Genomic DNA, 18,547 nt, shown 5'->3' with positions numbered 1-18,547 from the left:
GTAAAAAATGGTCCAAGTGTTTGGGCCCCTGCACCCACATGGGAGACCCAGATGAAGCTCCTGGCTTTGGCATGGCCCAGCCCTGGTCATTTTGACCATTTGGGGAGTAAACTAGTGGATGAACAATCTCTATCTCTCCTCTCCCTCTCTCTGTAACTCTGCCTTCAAATATATAAATCTTTTTAAAAAGTAAAATAGAAATTTTGTCACCACATTAACAGAATTAAAAAGTCATATAATCATCTGAGTAAGTATTTGATGAATTTAATACCATTTATGATTAAAAACTCATCAAACTTGGAACAGAAAGCTGCTTCCCTAGTCCGATTAAGGATATCTACAAAGAATTCTAGCCTATTCTGTGTATGCTAAATCTGAGTAGGATTCTCTTGATTAAAATACACCAAGTGGCAGGCTTTAAAGCAAACAAATTTGTATTATGTCACTGAAAAATAATTACTACTAGGGCCGGCGCTGTGGCGCAGTAGGTTAATCCTCCACCTGCAGCGCCAGCATCCCATATGGGTACCAGTTCTAGCCCTGGCTGCTCCTTTTTTTTTTTTTTTTTTTTTTTTTTTTTTTTTTGACAGGCAGAGTTAGACAGTGAGAGAGAGACAGAGACAAAGGTCTTCCTTTTCCGTAGGTCTTCTTTTTCCGTTGGTTCACCCCCCAAATGGCTGCTACGGCCAGCGCACTACACCAATTCAAAGCCAGGAGCCAGGTACTTCCTCCTGGTCTCCCATGCTGGTGCAGGGCCCAAGCACTTGGGCCATCCTCCACTGCCCTCCCAGGGCCACAGCAGAGAGCTGGACTGGAAGAGGAGCAACTGGGACAGAATCCAGGGTCCCAACCAGGACTAGAACCCCAGGGTGACGGCACTACAGGCAGAGGATTAGCCTAGTGAGCCGCGGTGCCAGCCCTGGCTGCTTCTCTTTCAATCCAGCTCTCTGCTATGGCCTGGGAAAGCAGTAGAAGATGGCCCAAGTGCTTGAGCCCCTGTACCTTCATGGGAGACCTGGAAGAAGCTCCTGGCTCCTGGTTTCAGATTGGCAAAGCTCCAGCCATTGTGGCCATTTGGAGAGTGAGCCAGCGGATGGAAGACCTTTCTCTCTGTCTCTCCTTCTTACTGCCTGTAACTCTACATCTCAAATAACTAAATAAATAAAATTACTACTATTTAATTCCTTTTAAGTTAAATTGAGAATGATCTTCATCTGGAAATTATTTCCTGAACACTTATACTGAGGTTTGTGTAACCAAAAAGAAAATGTCAGAGGGTTCTGGGGACCCATTTATGTACAGAATTTTCATCTAAGAAGTTTTTTATTTTAGCCAATGGAAATATCAGTGCATAGCTCTCATCTAGGAAATGACAAGTTAAAGGACATCTATAACCCCATCTCTGAACAGCTTGATATTTTTTGTACCCATTTCTCATCTGAATTTTCTTGTAAGCTCCTCTGTGGAAATGAATGAAGACCAACAAAGTGAGAGTCAGCCATCTTCAGTGGTGTTTTGGCAGAGACTCAAAGGCAGGCAGAGCACTTGGCAAGCTCCATTGTGGATAAAATGAAGGCTCCATGTGTGCAGGCTGCTGGCACTAACTAAAAGCGGGGCAGATGGGTTAGAGGCACACACTTGGCCTCCTCTGGTTGGTCCTCAATTGTAAACAGAGACAAAACACAGGGAAGCAGCAAGTGTTGCAGCTTAGCAGTTAAAACAGGAATGTCTCACTTCAGAGTGGGTAGGCTTGATACCCAGCTCCAGTTCCTGACTCTAGCTTCCTGCTACTGGGGACCCTGGGAGACAGCAGTGGTAGCTCAAGTGGCTTGGCGCCTGCCACCCTTACGGGAGATCTGGACTTTATTTCTAGCTCCTGAATTCAACCCCTGTCCAGCCCTGGCTGTTGTGGGCCCTGGGAGAGTGAACCAGCAGATGAGGGTACTCACTCGCTCACTTTATATATATGTGTGTGGGTGGGTGTGGGTGTGTGTAGGTGTCTGTGTGTGTGTGTGAGAGAGAGAGAGAGAGAGAGAATAAATAAAAAATAATTTAAATTTTGTATTTAAAAAAAAGGACAGCTTTCAGTTTTAATCAAATCCTGGCCATTTAGGGCTGACTGCTACAGAAGTCATCACTTCGGGGTTGTCGTGAGAGATAGCCATCTACTTCCTGCAAGCCTGCCATAGCAGGCTGGTATGCTAGGCTGATTGTTATGGATAAGGGGCAGCTTTCCTGGGCAGGTTTCTGCAGGCTGTAGGTCAGGGTGCTGTCTTTATTTATTATCAGCCATTCAGTCTCTCACCTTTCACAGCAAAAAGCAAAACAAATCATTCATGAAACCTACTAGCTGGCATAAGGAAAAGTTACATCTTTTGTACCTTAGCACACAACATGTAAGTATCATTCCTATATTTATTTATTTATTTATTTATTTATTTTTGACAGGCAGAATGGAGAGAGAGAGAGAGAGAGAGAGAGAGAAAGGTCTTCCTTTGCCGGTGGTTCACCCTCCAATGGCCGCCGCGGCTGGTGCGCTGCGGCCGGCACACCGCGCTGATCCGATGGCAGGAGCCAGGTACTTATCCTGGTCTCCCATGGGGTGCAGGGCCCAAGCACTTGGGCCATCCTCCACTGCACTCCCTGGCCACAGCAGAGAGCTGGCCTGGAAGAGGGGCAACTGGGACAGAATCTGGCGCCCCGACCAGGACTAGAACCCGGGGTGCTGGTGCCCCAAGGCGGAGGATTAGCCTAGTGAGCCACGGCGCCAACCATTCCTATATTTTTTAATCAACTGAATTCTCAGTCTATATAAATTAATTTCTTACTATGGAAGCTGGAAACATGTGGGGAAGGACCACTCACCAGAACTTCCAAGAAATGTGACTGTCACCCAAGGAAAAGCCAAACACTGCTCCTCTGATGTATAACTCTCTGAGGATGCCTCTGCCTTGCGTTTGACATGTGAGCCCTCATCAGTCATCACTGAGTATACAAAGCCTGTATGTGGTTCATACCATTGCCTACCAAAAATGATATGCAAGAAATGTGTTTCGGGGCCAGCACTGTGGCACAGCAGGTTAAGTCACCGTCTACAGTGTCGGCAGCCCATACGGATGCTGGTCCAAGTCCCAGCTGCTCCACTCCAACTAAATACACCTGAGAAAGCAGCAGAGAATGGTCTACGTTCTTGGACTCCTGAACCCACATGGGAGACCAGAAGAAGCTCCTGGCTTTTGGCTTTGGACTGGCCCAGCTCCAGACATTGCAGCCATTTGGGGAGTAAACCAGGAAGTGGAGGATCTCTCTCTCTCTCTCTGTATGTGTGTGTGCGTGTGTGTGTGTGTGTGTGTGTGTCCTCTCTCTCTCTCTCTCTCTCTCTGTAACTCTGACTTTCAAAGAACCAAATAAATCTTCAAGACAAACAAAAAAAGAAATGTGTTTCAAATGACTGAATTTGTTTATTGAATCCAGAATTCCTTAAGAACAGCTAGCATATCAGATAAGTAAATAGAAGTCATACTTGGGAATCTAATTTAGCATTAGGTCTCAAAGAAAAGACACTTCCCTTTTTTAGGAATTAAAACCCTGTGAACCTTACAGAGATGTCGTTTGGACTGGACTGGCCATAGACTGCACCCAATCCAGGCTTCCGCAGCCACAGACGAGGAAGCCAGGATGCAGTGGCTGTTATGTGGAATGTGCTCAAAATACAACCGGACAGTGAACGAGTGGGTGCTTAAAATAAGACTCCCAAGGTTTACACGCTGAACAGAAAAGGATTGATGGGTATGCAGGCTACCAGCGACAGATGAGCACACCCAAAAAGGTAAGCCCAGAAAGAATACAGTTGTAGCCAACATCTTGAGAGCAATCCAGAGTAGAAAACTGTATTGTCTCCAGAGAGAAAACTGAGGAAAAAAGCTTGAGAAAAGTATTAGCTATGTTGGGTTCTTCTTAATAAACAGTAACAATGGCCAAACCCCACCCCTGAAGCCCTCACAGTGGCCCAGGTCAAGTTCGGGGAACCTTCACCCCCTCTCTTCCCTAGGTTTTTTCCCGGGGCTCCCAGCCCCCCAAGGAGACCCACCTGCTCTACTTCCAGGGACTGAGTGACCCCTAGATCCTTCAGGCCTTCCTGAAACTCAAGGATGTCCAAGCTTCCATCGTTATCATAGTCCAGATACCAAAAGAGATCTCCATAGAGAGCATCCATCCAGAAGTCTCCGGAGGCAGGGGTGGTCCACGTTATGGCCCCCGTGAGTCCGCCCGGGGTGCAGGTGGGAGGGACGAAGGAGACCTCTGCCCACCACGGTGCACTGGCTGGAGACTTCAGACAACAGCCTCCAGGAGGCGCAAAGAGAAAGCACCTGTAGCAGTTAAAGCGCAGGGAGGAGAGGGCGCATCATATCATAACGGCTCCAGGGCGGAGGCGCGCGCGGGTGTGGGCAGGTGCGCCCGTGGGCCAGCGCTGGGGTCGCCGTGGGGCTCTGGGGCAAGCCGCCTCTGGTTCCCATCACTCTGGGACACGGATCAGATGCCCTGGTTCCCACTGCAGGAGGAGCTGAGAGGGGGATGACACACCATGGCTCCTCAGAAACCTCTGGACAGATGCCATCCATCACAGGGCTGTCTCACAGTAGAAATGAGTTTAAAGAAAAATAGGCTGGGGCGTGCTGGGACGGACACCGGCGCATCTGATGGTGGAGGTGTGCGGACTTTTTCTTAAAAGCATATTGGGTGGCGCCTGTCTAGGAATCCTTCCTCTACAGCTGAGGCCCGGAGAACTGCCGGTGCCAGGATTGGAAACCAAAGAACATCAGCCCGTGTGGACCTTTCCTGCTGTGACCCCCACACCCTCCTCCTCGCACTCCGGGTCTTCACTCAGCGTCTACACTCAGCGTTGTTCTAGCCTTAGTCTCTTGGCAGCACATTCAGGAGGCTAGTCCCAGAACAGGTACAGTGAAGCTTGCAGGGTCCCACAGAGCAGTCAGGAGGCCCTCAGGAGCCACGGACCCTGCAGCTTCTAAATACCCATGCTGCAGAAGCAGGGGGCCCCGGCTTTCCTAGACCTACTCGTCTATCTGGGGCCCCTCAGGGAAATGTGGAGGTGCAAAAATGCCCTCTTTTTATAATATTTTCCTAAATGCGGAGTGCTCTCTAAAACGTTAATTATTAAATTTCATGATGAAAATTTCCTTCAGCCACTATGTGCAAGTGCTGGCTGGACATGCATCAAACAGCACCAGGAACATAAAGAGGCTCACTGTGGCTCTGGCACCCTCCTTCCATAGGTCCCCTCCAGGAAGAAGCTACACCACTGCTGGGCTTAAGATGTAGGCTCTGCAATAAACCTTTTCCCCAGATCTGTTGAGCAGTGGCACACGTCCAAGGCTATCTCGCAGAATGGGCTGTGGCCCAATCAAGAAGGAATTCTCCCACATTTTTCCCCTGTGCATCACAGAGAATGCCAGTGGTGGCAGAGACCCAGAGACAGCCACCACAGCAGAGAATAAGCATCAGATTAGCAAGCATCTATGGAAACAAGTAGAAAAGAAAGAAGTCAAGGCCAGGTAACAAGGAACCAGACTGACAGCAGTTTACAAAACTGATGGGAGACAGCAAAACCACAGAGCTGATAGTCTCATCGAGCGAAAGGCGAGTATTTTTGTCAAGTGGCTCTTGTTACTTTGCAGATTATCCTGTTCGTTATTTGTAATTTTACAATTGAGGTTTCCAGGCATTAAATAACTTACCCCAAGGACACAAGTTTACCATGGGGTAAATTTTTTTTTCTTAATATTTCTTTTATTTATTTGAAAGGCTGAGTGACCCTTAGCACGACACCAAGAAGGAAAAGGTATTTTTCCACTGCAAAGGAATTCCTCCATTTCCTTCTTTCTTTTAGGAACTGTATTTCCACACCAGAATTTAGAATATAAATCAGGAGAAAACACACAAGATACTGATGTCATGTATTTTAGATCATTTGACATAAATGTAGCTGGAATTGCCCTGTTTTTCTTACACCATAATCTCCCTGCCGTAACACCCTACAATGCACACCTGTTACTTCCATACCATGTTTCCTTAGTGTCGTGCCAGAAATGGAAGTTTCTAATGACTGAAAAGAAATTCCATCCCATTCCAACATTTGCTAAGCTGCTATTTTTGTGTGTGACTTTATTCCATCTGTGGTTGTCAATACAAAACCTAGCCAGAGAACCAAGAGATTTCCGAGTCTAAGAGTTACAAGGGCTCTTCAGTCAGGTGACCCAGTCCAACCACTCCCCTGACACTGCCGCCTGATCTGTACTGAACGCATGGGACACAGGATCCTTAGAGTTCATGATCTAGTACCTGGGACAGCATATTCTTTTAAGGTTTATGTTTAATGAACGTTCACACCCAGTCATACATGAACTTGTTGAAAAAACTCTATCCAGGAGGCAAGGATGGTATTTGCATTTTATCATGTATTCTTTTGTTATTTATTTTCATTTTATTTGAAAGGCAAAGAGAGAGAGAGAGAAAATGAATGAATCTTCTATCTACTAGTTCACCAAATGCCTACAACATCCAGGGCTGGGCCAGGCCAGCCTGAAACTCCATTTGGCTCTCTTATATGGGTGGCAGGGTCCCAAATACTTGGAGCCATTATGTGCTGCTTCCAAGGGTACACATTAGCAGGAAGCAGGACTAGACACAAAAGAGGCAGAACTCAAACCAGGTACTCCAATACGGGATGCAGGCATACTAAGCAGCGTCTTAAACACTGCACCAAACACCCACTCCAATATTTGCATTTTTGAAATAAAAAAAAAATACAGGCCAAATGAAGCTCCAACTTGAAAGCTGCATGGTCATGTCACACCAAGTGCAGAACTCCTGGAGCACGCCACTTCCTGTCTTGCTCTTGCTCACGTTGTCTGAGTTCATTTGGACTGCTATACCAAAATACTACTGCCTGGCTTACCCAACAGTTCTGGAGGCTGGAGGTCCTAGATGAAGGTGCCTCTGGTGAGGGTGCACTCACTGGGTCATAAGCTGTAGACGTCTCACTGTGCCTTCACATGGCAGGAGACAAGTTCTCCTGGGTCCGTTTTGTGAGGGCACAAATTCATGAAGGCACAAATTCCCTCATGACCCAATTACCTACCAAAGGCCCCCACCTCCTAATACCATGACCTCAGGGTGAGCATCTCAAAATCTGACCAATCTGGGGTTGGGAGGAAGAGACCCCCAAATATGCAGCCCCTAACAGTGATCTTGTCAGCTTCGTGGGTCCCAAGCCTTCATCATTCTAAGTCTCCCCGAAGATTGTGTGCCTGTGAAAATATGGCAAACAGCTTTGTTTTTAAATTGCCTAGAATTTCCCAGCCTAACTGACTACATTTGTTAAATCAGCAGCAATGAACTTGGGTCCAGGAACACCCTCATATTCTCCAAAACTAGTCCTCCCTCTCCTCTGCAGGTTAATGAGAGGAGCTGCCAAAATAACACCAGGCTAGGGAAGGAAGAGAAAATCTCTGCAAAACCCTGCTGGTTGTGATCACATACTTTTCATTTTCCTGTCTCATTTCTAAATCCTGATTTCTGAGGCCAGGCGCTATAGTATTCTAATCGCCAAGCCTCAAATGAGCCAGCATAAATTCACTTCAAAAGGTTCATGGCAAATTGAATTAAAAGATAAATTTATTTGGATACAAAAAATATTTTTAAAACCATGCATATGAGGTCTTCCAAAAGTTCATGAAAACTGGATGGATTTCCAAAAACTTCTTGCACCAAAATAAACTTGTCTTTTAATTCCATTTTTTCACATACTTTTTCAAGTACCTCCACATGAGGAGGGAAAAAGCAGCAGCCTGGTTTACTAACTGGTCAGCTCGCTTTGTGAGTGTAAAAATCAGGCCGGTGCTGGGGCTCAATAGGCTAATCCTCCACCTGCAGCACCAGCACCCCAGGTTCTAGTCCCGGTTGCCCCTCTTCCAGCCCAGCTCTCTGCTGTGGCCCGGGAAGGCAGTGGAGGATGGCCCAAGTGCTTGAGCCCTGCACCCGCATGGGAGACCAGGAGAAGCACCTGGCTCCTGGCTTTGCATTGGCGCAGCGCACCGGCCCTAGTGGCCATTTTGGGGTGAACCAATGGAAGGAAGACTTTTCTCTCTCTCACTGTCTAACTCTGCCTGTCAAAAAAAAAAAAAAAAAGAGAGAGAGAGAGAGAGAGAGTAAAAATCAGACATCAGGGTAAATGGAGGTTAAGATGCCCACATCCCCCATCAGAGTACCTGGGGTGGACACCTGGCTCTGGCCCTGCTCCAGCTTCCTGCTCAAGTGGACCCTATGAGGCAGCACTGGTCACTCAAGTTATCAGGTTCCTGCCACCCACATGGGAAACCTGGACTGAGTTCACAGCACCCGGCTTCAGCCTGGCCTAGACCTGCTCCTTACGGGCAGCTGGGGAGTAATCCAATCGATGCACTCTCACTCTCTCTCTGACTCTCAAATATTAAAAAAAAAAAAAAGACAGTAGTTGCATTATAGCAACATGTAGATATGACCCTGAAAAATAATAGAGAAGGAAAATCTTCCCAGTGGGAGGAATCACCCACTTTGTGTGGAAGGAGAAACGGCCAGAGATGAAAATATATACAGATTGCTGAGTAGTAGTGGCCAATGGCCTGGACAGTTCATAGTAAATAAAGGGTAAAAGTTGGCCTACAACCAAGACGTTCACTGGCCATATAACATACCACACATCCTAGTGCACCTGTGCTGCTGTAACAAAGCACCTGAGCGCAGATAATTTGTAAAGAAAAGAGGTTTATCTGGCTCTCAGTTCTGGAGGGTGGGAAGCCCAAGGGCCTGGCCCTGCCACCCGGCTCAGCAGCTGGTGAGGGCTTTCCTGCAGCAGCATCATATGGCCGGACAGGGCAAAGATGCTGGTGTGGTCTCTTTTTCCCTTCTCACTATGGAGGAACCACCTTCATGCTCTCATTTAATCCCAGTTCCCTTCCAACAGCCACACTTCCAGTTGGGGGACTAAGTTTCTAACACAAGAACTTTGGGGGGACACATTCAAGCCACAGCACCATACCATCCAGAGCAGCCAACCTCATAGCACACCAGAATGGCATACCCAACGCACAGGAGAGGCTGCAACTGGGAGACAGTGTCTGGCAAACAGGGCATTCTACTTTTCAGGATGTGACACTTGCACAAAATGAAAGGTCTCCCCGTGGTTCCAATAGGTGGCCCCAATTGAAGAATACATGCATCCAGTAATGAAGAGGTAGAAGCCGAGAACAGTGTCACTTACATCAATCCCAGTGACCCAGTAGGGGGCTTTCTGCTTCTTGTCCCCACAGCTGTTAGCTCTGCAGAGTTAGTTTCTGGTCTTTAAATAGGAAATAGTCTCACCAGGGAACACAGCAAGGGTTGCAATCAACTACAAGCTACAGTTGCCACCTGGCCATTTTGAACCCCTTGCTTCCAGAAACCAACAGGCAGGAAGAGAAGTTACCATCTTGGCAGGTGTAAACTGACCCTGATCAGCAGGAGGCAGGGTTGCTTTACAGGGTGCAGATGGAGAGAAACACTCATAGGTGTGGGATTCAAGCGCTCCAGGTGGACGCCTCCTGACACTGCCACACCCAGTGATCACTGTGAATGGGCACCTGCAGCGATGCTGGGAAGCTTACAGCCCTCAGGAATGAAGGCTTGGATCAGACCACAAAGACCTGCAGAGATTCTATACGGTGTGTTGAATTTTTAAATAGATAGAGTCAAAGGGTCCGGCATCGAGGCATAGCAGGTAAAGCCATCACCTTCAACACTGGCATCCCATGTGGGCGCCAGTTCATGTCCCAGCTGCTCCACTTCCCATCCGGTTCCCTGCTAATGTGTCTGGAGGTCCCTGCACCCACATGAGAGACCTGGAAGAAGCTCCTGGCTCCTGGCTTCAGCCTGGCCCAGGCTGCCATTGCAGCTATCTAGGGAGTGAACCAGTGGAGGGAAGATCTCTCTCTCTCTCTCTCTCTCTCTCTCTCCCTCCCTCTTCTCTAACTCTGACTTTCAAATAGATAAATAATTCTTAAAAAAAAAAAAAAGAAAGAAAGAAACATAAAAGACAGTCAAGGAGGAAACTCATGAACACAGCTGTGACTAACTGAAGCAATGGGGACAACAGTTTGTTCCACTGATCTCCCGCAGGAAGAGAGGCCAAGAAGCCTGAAGGAGTTGTTGCCCAACCTATGCAAAGGAGAAGGTCTTTAATATGAGGAGTGATGGGGTAGCCAGGGTGCTGTATGGTTCAGTGAGCCTTCCAGAAAACCTGCTAGAAAAGCAGAGTTGACTGACAGCCTACCCCTGCCACACCTTTAGACCTTTGACCCACCACAGAACTCAAGATAGATTCACACCTGCCCTGCGCTCCTCCAACCAGCGATGAGGCACACCCAGAGTATGTGCCCTAGGCAGCCAACATAGATTCCCCCCACAGATAACATCTCCTCAGTTCCTCCACATTAGCCTACTGGAGATTTTTTGTTTAAGATTTATTTATTTATTTGAAAGTCAGAATTATACAGAGAGAGAAGGAGAGGGAGAGAGAGAGAGAGAGGGAGAGAGAGAGAGAGAGAGTGTGTGTCTTCCATCCACTGGTTCACTCCACAAGTGGAAGTGGCTACAATGGCCGGAGCTGCACCAATCTGAAGCCGGAGCCAGGAGCTGCCTCTGGGTCTCCCACGTGGGTGCAGGGGCCCAAGGACCTAGGCTATCTTTTACTGCTTTCCCAGGCCCTAGCAGAGAGCTGGATCGGAAGTGGAGCAGCCAGGACTCAAACCAGTGTTCATATGGCATATCGGCACTGCAGGCGTTGCCACGGCACGGGCCCCTAGAGACTTTCTAAGGACAATGCTGTGGTCTAGAGTCTTCCTCCACTGGTCTTTCCCTCTCGCACTCTTTTCACAAGGGTTAAACTTGCACTGTGGTCTGAAGCCTGCCTGGGCTCACTGCTGTTCCCTCCACCTCATGCACCACAAGCACCGCCCAGTGCATGTTCTGCACACGTGATCCCACTAATATATGCTGGGAAGCAGCAGATGGTGGTTCAAGTGCTTAGGCCCCTGCCACTCACATGGGAGAGACCCAGGTGTAGTCATGGGCTCTTGGCTTCAGCCTGGACCAGCCCCAGCCAGTGCAACCATTTGGGGAGAGTGAATCACTGAATGGAAGATTTCTTTCTCTGTCTTTCCGACCTTTCTCTCTCTTCTCTCCTTCTCCCTCTCCCTCATCCTCTCTCTCTGCCTTTCAAATAAATAAATCTTAAAATTAAGTTTGGTGTTTTTTTCTTTAGATATTTTTAAATGGCCCTCTACCTTGTTAGGGCATTTCAAACAATGGCCTTAAATCTTTGCAGATGAGTAAAACATGGTCCTCATCCTCCAGGGGCTTATTCTTAGCAGAGGGTGAAATATTCAAATTAAAATAACACTGTGTGAAAATTGTAACAGTAGCAACACGTGATAATCTTCTTTGGAGGGCAATCCAGAAAGACTATCAGAGAGATGATATTTATTCAAAATAAAAATAACTCCCTTCTCGAATCATAAAAACAACATACACCCCTTTTTTCTCAATTGTAATATAAAAATTGTAAAGAAAAAATAGAGAAATAATCTAACTCCTATCATCCAGAGATAGTCATTATTAACCTTATTATCCTTTTATTAAAGAGTATACCAATCAAAAAGAATGCTAGAAATGGATAATAAGGTCTGGCATGAGCACTAGGAGCAATAATACATACAAACATCAAACATGCTTTAGGTGAGGTGGGCATTTGGCTCAGCTGTTATCACTTAATGTTTGAACGCCTGGCTCAAGTCTGGGCTACTCTGCTTCAGATCCAGCTGCCTGCTAATGAGCACCCTGGCAGCAGCAGATGATGGTTCAAGCACTTGGCTCCCTGCCAACCACATGGGCACTACAAACTGAATTCTGAGATCCTGGCTTCAGCCTGGCCCAGCTCCACCTGTTGCAGACATTTGAGAAGTGAACTAATAAATGGAAGATCTTTCTCTCTGTTTCTCTCTGCCTTTCAAATAAAATCAAAATAAATAATTTTTAAATTAAAATATATTCTATGTATATATACAAAATATATACATACCTATATTAAAGTGATAAATATATGCCAGACTGCTCTACGTATCTGCATACATAGTTTTACACAATTTATTTTATAACTTGTTTTTAAATAAATTTTGGAAAATTAAAAACTTATTCCTGCTTTTGAGTTCTGTTTTTCATAATCAATGTTGCATACAGACTTGTCCATTTTATTAGTATTTTCAAAAAGCATACAGTTGGAAATGTAAGAATACACTCTTAAATAATTCACAAGTCAAAGACAGAATCACATTGGAAATTCGAGAATACTAGAAAGTAAACAATACCACAAACTTGAAGCATGCAACTAAAGACACTAAAGAGATATTGAAGCTTAAGACGAATGAGTCATGAAGTTTAACTCAGAAAACTAGAAAAAGAATCATAACTAAGGCCAAAAAAGGAACGACAGAAACAGAAATTCGTGACAAATAATATCAGCAAAAGTTGGTTTCTCTCAGCATGAACAGGACAAGCCTTTGCCAGACGGAAGAGGAGGGGAAGGATGGACGTCAGGCATGAATTGGAGAACCTAGCTACAGATCAACAAAAAGCTTTACAAATTCATGACTATTTCAAGACTCTGGGACAAGATGAGCAATTTCAAAAAAATGTGACTGACAGTCTGACTCAGGAAGAACCAGAAGACTGAAGACGCCCACAGGACTAAAGACACTGCAAGGGTAGTTTCCGACAGCACAGCCCACAGCCGCTGGCCCTCGCTGGAACTGAGTCCTTCCCGCTGTGGACAAGCAATGCCTGCGACCGCTGGCGCTTTAACGGGATCGGCCAAGTTCCAAAGGCTCCATCCTTACCCCGCTACGGGGGCTCAACTTCAGGGGCGCAGTTAAGATGACTCCCGGAGGAGGTCGCTCAGCCACGGGTCAAGCCTGGGGATCAGCCGTGACACTTGGGCATTCCCTAACGCACGCCTTCAACCCAGGAATGTCGCCCTTCCTCCCTTCACAGGAAGCTGGGGAAGCCGAAGGCGGGTTTGCCAACAGGTCTGAAACAGTAACCTCTCGGCGGAGCAACAGAGCAGCGGGAAGAGATACAAAGTGAGGACCTTGTTAAAGATCCTGCATCCCACCCAAATCCCGAGCTCAGAAGTCAGCCGAAAGGCACAAAAGGCAGGTGGACAAGCCGGGGTGCACTCGGGAGCAGTGCTGGGGTCGGGTTTACAAACTTCACAGGGCTCGTGGGCGGGGTGTTCCCAGCACGCTCGCAACTGGAAAAACACCAGCAGCCTCCCGGACCCCTGGTAAGCACTCGAGCTCCCGGGGCCCCGGGATCGGAACCGAACTGCGCTCGAAAGCCGCAGTTCCGCCTCCCCGGAGCCGCCACCCTCCTCCGGCCCTCGAAGCCCCGGCTCGCGCGGCCCCCAGCCGCACCCACCTCCTCGGCGTCCTGGCCCAGGGGGATGCCTAAGCTCTTGAGCCCCTCTTGCAGCTCGCGAATGTCCACCACGCCGTCCCCGTTGCGGTCCAGCGCCTGGAACAGGGTCTCGTAGCGCGTCGGCGGCTCTGCTCCTTGGCAGGCCGCGGTGGGCAGCACGAAGCCCCTCAGCCAGCGCAGCATGGTCGCTGGGGGTGAGGAGCGGCCCAGCGAGGAAGGCAGCGGCGGCCGGGAGCTGAGGGGCGCGCCCAGGACCCGCGCCAGGCCTGGCTGGGAGGAGCCCGCGGCGGCCGGGGCGTTCGGGGCGTCGCCAGGGGCGCGGCTTGGGCTCCGAGGCGCGGCGGCGCCCGGCCGGCCGGCTCGGCGCGCGGGGAGTGGCGGCCCGGCTGCTGCTCCGGGAGGGGCTCGCCTGGCGGGGCTGGGCCTGCCTGGAGCCGGAGCCCGCGGGAACTGCGGGCGAGTGCCGCGGGGTGGCTCCCGGGAGAAGCGGCGCGGCCCAGGCCCTGGTGCGCCACGGGGCTGCGTAGGAGGAAGCCCCCAGGAAGGCGCGGGCCCCGGCGTCTCGGTGCTGATGGCTTTGCCGACGAAGCACTGGTGTGCGGTCAGGCTGACTCTGATGAAAGCACCCCTCCAGCCTGCAGCCTGGCCGGCTGCCCAGCTTGTCTTGTACAGATCTCTAAACTCTCAGGTGACTGCGGACACTACGCGCTTGTGGGCCTGTTCGGCACCCCCAGATATGAGGGGGTTTGGGGGTTTGAACACCTGAGGTGGGACTGACACTCGAAGAAGCCAAGGAGTGCCATAGGAATGCATCTGTTAGGACAAGGTAAAAATGGAACGGGGGTCTTCAGGGGCGTAGCCAGTTGGATGTGCCCATGCTCACATACTTGGGGTATCTGCCCGCAGCGCTCCTACGGAACCCTCCTGTCCCCAGCCAGGGGCTGCTCCCACGTTGGGGTTGAAGGCAGCAGCGAGTGAGGCAGCACTTAGCACAGCACAGACCAGACGGGACGCTGCACTTCACAGGGCGTGCCGGGGTCCCGCTCCTTCCCCTGCGGAAACCTGAAGTTGCGACGCGGCCTCAAAGGAAGACCGCACAGATGGCCGCCGCCGACAGCGTGGCGGTGATAACCCGCCCAGACATCCTTCAAAGTGATAGTTCTCGGTTCGGCCACTGAGGTTGTACCTTTGCACTCGCACCTCAGAGCCTCGCCCCATCTTCTGAATCACTCAGCAAAGACGCCCTGGCCCCAGCAAAAGCCAGGAAGCTGATCTACCGCCCTCGTCTTCTTTTTTTTTTTTTTTTTTTTTTTTTTTTTTTTTTTTTTTTTTCCAGTTTAAGCATGTACGAATGTGGAGGTTGTATCTTGAAGACCGTCAGTTTAATAAATCGTCCTGAGACCAGTCTATCTGGTCTGTGTAACTGTCAGCTTCCGCTTATGTTCAGAATTATTTCCTTCCTTTGGAACAGCCTTCAAACCTCACTGCACTTCCTATCTGTCCTTTGAAACCTCTTTTACTCTACCGTGGTTCCCCTGTACTTGAGGCGTGGCTGCTTTGTGCGGTTTTTCTCTCTTCCTCCTCCTTTCCTTCCCCTTCCTTCTTCTCTTCTCTTCCTCCTTCTCCTCCTTTCTTATTCTCCTTCCCCTCCTCTTCCTACTCCTCCTCCTTCTCCTCTACCTACTTCATAACAATTAGAATTACCTATCAACATTTTTACCCAAAGACCTTTGTCTTCACACAAAAACTTTTACATGGTGTTTGTAGCAGTTTTATTTATAATTCCCAAACCCAGAAACAACCACAAGCTTCTTTGGTGGGTACACTGGAAAACAACCTGGGTTGCAGTCACATGATGAAAAAGTATTCACACAGTAGACATGCAACAGTGCAGGATATGTCATTCTAGAAAAGGCAAAACTACAAGGACAGAGAAGTAGTTTGGAGTCATGGGAAGCTGACTACAAAAGACTGTAAGGAAGGTTGATGGAGCTGCACTACAGCATCATGAAGGTGGTGGTTATACAAGTGCAGCTGTTCAAGGGGACTGCAAAGAGAAATGAACTTTAAAAATAAGCTTACTATGCTGCAAAATAAATGAAATCCACAGGGTTGCCATTGTGGTGTAGTGGATAAAGCTGCTGCCTGCAGTGCCAGCATCCCATATGGGCACCAGTTTGTATCCCAGCTGCTCCACTTCCCATCCAGCCCCCTGCTAATCACCTGGGAAAAGCAGCAGAAGATGGCCCAAGTCTTTGGGCCCCAGCACCCACATGAGAGACCTGGAAGAAGCTCCTGGCTCCTGGCTTCAGTCTGGCCCAATCACAGCCATTGTGGCCATCTGGGACGTGAACCAGTAGATGGAAGATCTCTCTGGTTCTCCCAGTCTTTCTCTGTAACTCTGACTTATAAAAAAATTAATAAATCTTAAAAAGAAAATTGAAATTCATGTGTATGAAGCAGCTTCAAAAAATTCATGGAAATGCATATGACAAAAAAAATGCATGGGTGGATTTCACATTTTTCATGCCATAATAAACTTCTCCTTCATTTCTATTTTCCATGGGCTTTTTGAAGAATCTCTGTGTTTGTCAAAAACTTACAGAACTATACACTGACAAGGGTTAATTTGACTCTGTTAAATATATCAATAAATCTGGCTGCAAAAGCTGGCTCAAACCTGTGTGAAATGGGGTAAGGATTCTTTGCTGAAAAGATCACTGTGGGAGCAGGTGTTTGGCCTGGAGCTCCTGCCTCTGATAAAGACTCCCACATCCCACATCAGGGTGCCTGAGTTTGCTACCAACCTCCAGCTGCTGAAGCCACCTTCCTGCTATGCAGACCCTTCTAGATGCAATGATGGATCAACTAGTTGAGTTGCTGCCACCCCTATGGGAGACCTGGATTAAGTGCCTGCTCCTGTCTTTGGCCTCCACCCTTCCCTGGCCATTGCAGGCATTTTTGGGGAATGAAGAGTTGAAGGGAGATCTCTTTTTTCCTAATTATTTTTTTTATTTAAAGATCCCTGAAAATCAGATAAAATACTCTATGAAGAGTATTTGTGGGCCACAGATCAGCAGGTTCAGCATCACTGGGAGCTAGTCAGAAAGATAGAACTCGGGTCCACCGGAGACCTACTAAATAAAAATTACACTTCAACAAGAGCCTTGTTGGGTGAGTATTTCATGCATTAAACTTGAGAAACACTGCTAATGTAAAGCAGCACCACCTCAGTGTGGTTTGTACACTGGGGCCACTCAGCAAGTTGTTATTTGTCTGCAACTAGATAAGTCAGAGAAGTTCTAGATTTAGAAATTTGTAGCATTTTGATAAAGTAATTTTATGTTTGTTGAGTCTAATAATGAATACTTGGGCTTTATCTTTTTTTGTTTGTTTGAAAGACAGTAGGGAGAGAGAGAGAGAGAGAGAGAGAGAGAGAGAGAGAGAGCTCTCATCTGCTGGTTCATTCCTTTAAATGTGTTCAATGGCCAGGCCCCAGCCAGGCTGAAGCCAGGAACTGGGAACTCAATCTATGTCTCCCTTGTGAGTGGTAGCGACTCAACTACTTAAACTATCACCTGCTGCCTCCCAGGATGCATTTGAGCAAAACACTGAAATAAGAAGTGAAGACAAGATTTGAACCCAGGCACTCTGATATGGGATGCAAGCGTCCCAATCAGCATCATAACCACTAGGTTAAGTGCCTGCCACAGCGCTTCCCTTTTTTATCTCAATTTTCTGGTAATTCATTTTTTTCTATATTTTACAAAAATATATCTGTGATGGGTCAAGAAATGACAAAGAGATAAAAGGTGTAATTTACACTAGCAATTTCCCACATAAGAAAACTGTATATAAACATTTAAAAATCTACAAGAGAAGGAATCCTTGCATCTTATAACCGGTAATTCTCAAAAAAACAGTAATTCCAACAGAGACCAGGAATGGAAACCATGAAAAACTAACACTTCTTTAACATAATTCATTTATGCAATCAGAACAAACACCTAGGATTCAGCCCAGTTCAGTTTTTCCCAACTTCCAACTTTCTCACGTGTTCTTATTTTCCACTTGAATAATCTTCACACTTTATCAGTCTCATAGATTCTGATCCACGATGACTTCTTTCAACAACTACTTTGGATCCCTCCCTCCCTTCCTTCCTTCCTTCCTTCCTTCCTTCCTTCCTTCCTTCCTTCCTTCCTTCCTTCCTTCCTTCCTTCCTTTTTTCCTTCCTCCCTTCAACACCAATTAAAAGCCTTTATGCAGACTTGGCTGAGCAAAACTACCCAGCCTCAGCTATTGTGGGCATTTGGGGAGTGAATCATCACATAGGAGATCATTCTCTGTCTCTTTCTGCCTTCTAAATAAATGTCTGAAGTGTAGACACACACACACACACACACACACACACACACAAAGAGAGAGAGAGAGAGAGAGGGAGAAACAATGAGAGGCCTCTTGCTGTCAAAAAAGTGAGTTACAAATATGGAAAAGTTTAAGCTAGAATGATCCCTGAAGTATTGTATTGGAATTAGTGATATTGTCATAAGTTCATAGTTTTATAGTTATGTTTTCAGGTTGTGGAAATACAAAGGTGTGTGTGTGTGTGTGTGTACCCACATATGTTTCCAAGCTTTTTCCACTGACAGGATCTAGAATCAGTAATACCAGCAGTAAGCACATCCAGATTTTTCTTTCTAAATAACATTCTCAAGGCAGGTGTGTGTCACAACAGTTAAAATGCTGCTTGGGACGCCACATCCCATATTGAAGTGCCTGGGTTTGAGTCCCAGCTCTGCTTCCCAGTCCCAGCTCCAGCTTTCTGCTATTGTGCACCCTGGAGGCTGGAGATGGTGGTTCACATACTTAGGCCCCTGCCACCCATACAGGAGACCCAGAATGAGTTCCAGGCTCCTGGCTTCAGCCTGGCCCAGCACCAGCTATTGGGGCCTTTGGGGGAGTGAACCAACAGATGGAA

The 18,547-nt window shown here is 47.6% G+C and overlaps 1 protein-coding gene and 1 non-coding gene across 3 annotated transcripts in view; one reads left to right on the top strand and one right to left on the bottom strand.

Moving 5' to 3' along the window:
* Positions 1-13,759, bottom strand: part of SLC25A24 (solute carrier family 25 member 24) — a 63,632-nt gene extending 49,873 nt beyond the window's left edge. Inside the window, 1 exon segment of one of the 2 annotated variants that reach the window (NM_001082777.1) lies at positions 13,567-13,759. In NM_001082777.1, the coding sequence (NP_001076246.1) occupies positions 13,567-13,749 (183 nt within the window). In that variant the 5' untranslated portion in view covers positions 13,750-13,759. 2 annotated transcript variants of the gene reach the window in all.
* A 322-nt stretch (positions 13,760-14,081) lies between these two features.
* On the top strand, positions 14,082-16,246 carry LOC127493577 (uncharacterized). The gene is made up of 2 exons (XR_011390545.1): positions 14,082-14,392; positions 14,473-16,246. It is a non-coding gene; the product is annotated as an uncharacterized protein (transcript).
* Positions 16,247-18,547: the final 2,301 nt, after the last annotated feature.

The sequence above is a fragment of the Oryctolagus cuniculus genome, chromosome 7 (genome assembly GCF_964237555.1).
Source record: "Oryctolagus cuniculus chromosome 7, mOryCun1.1, whole genome shotgun sequence".
Lineage (NCBI taxonomy): Eukaryota > Metazoa > Chordata > Mammalia > Lagomorpha > Leporidae > Oryctolagus > Oryctolagus cuniculus.
This window is presented reverse-complemented; position numbering and strand designations above follow the sequence as displayed.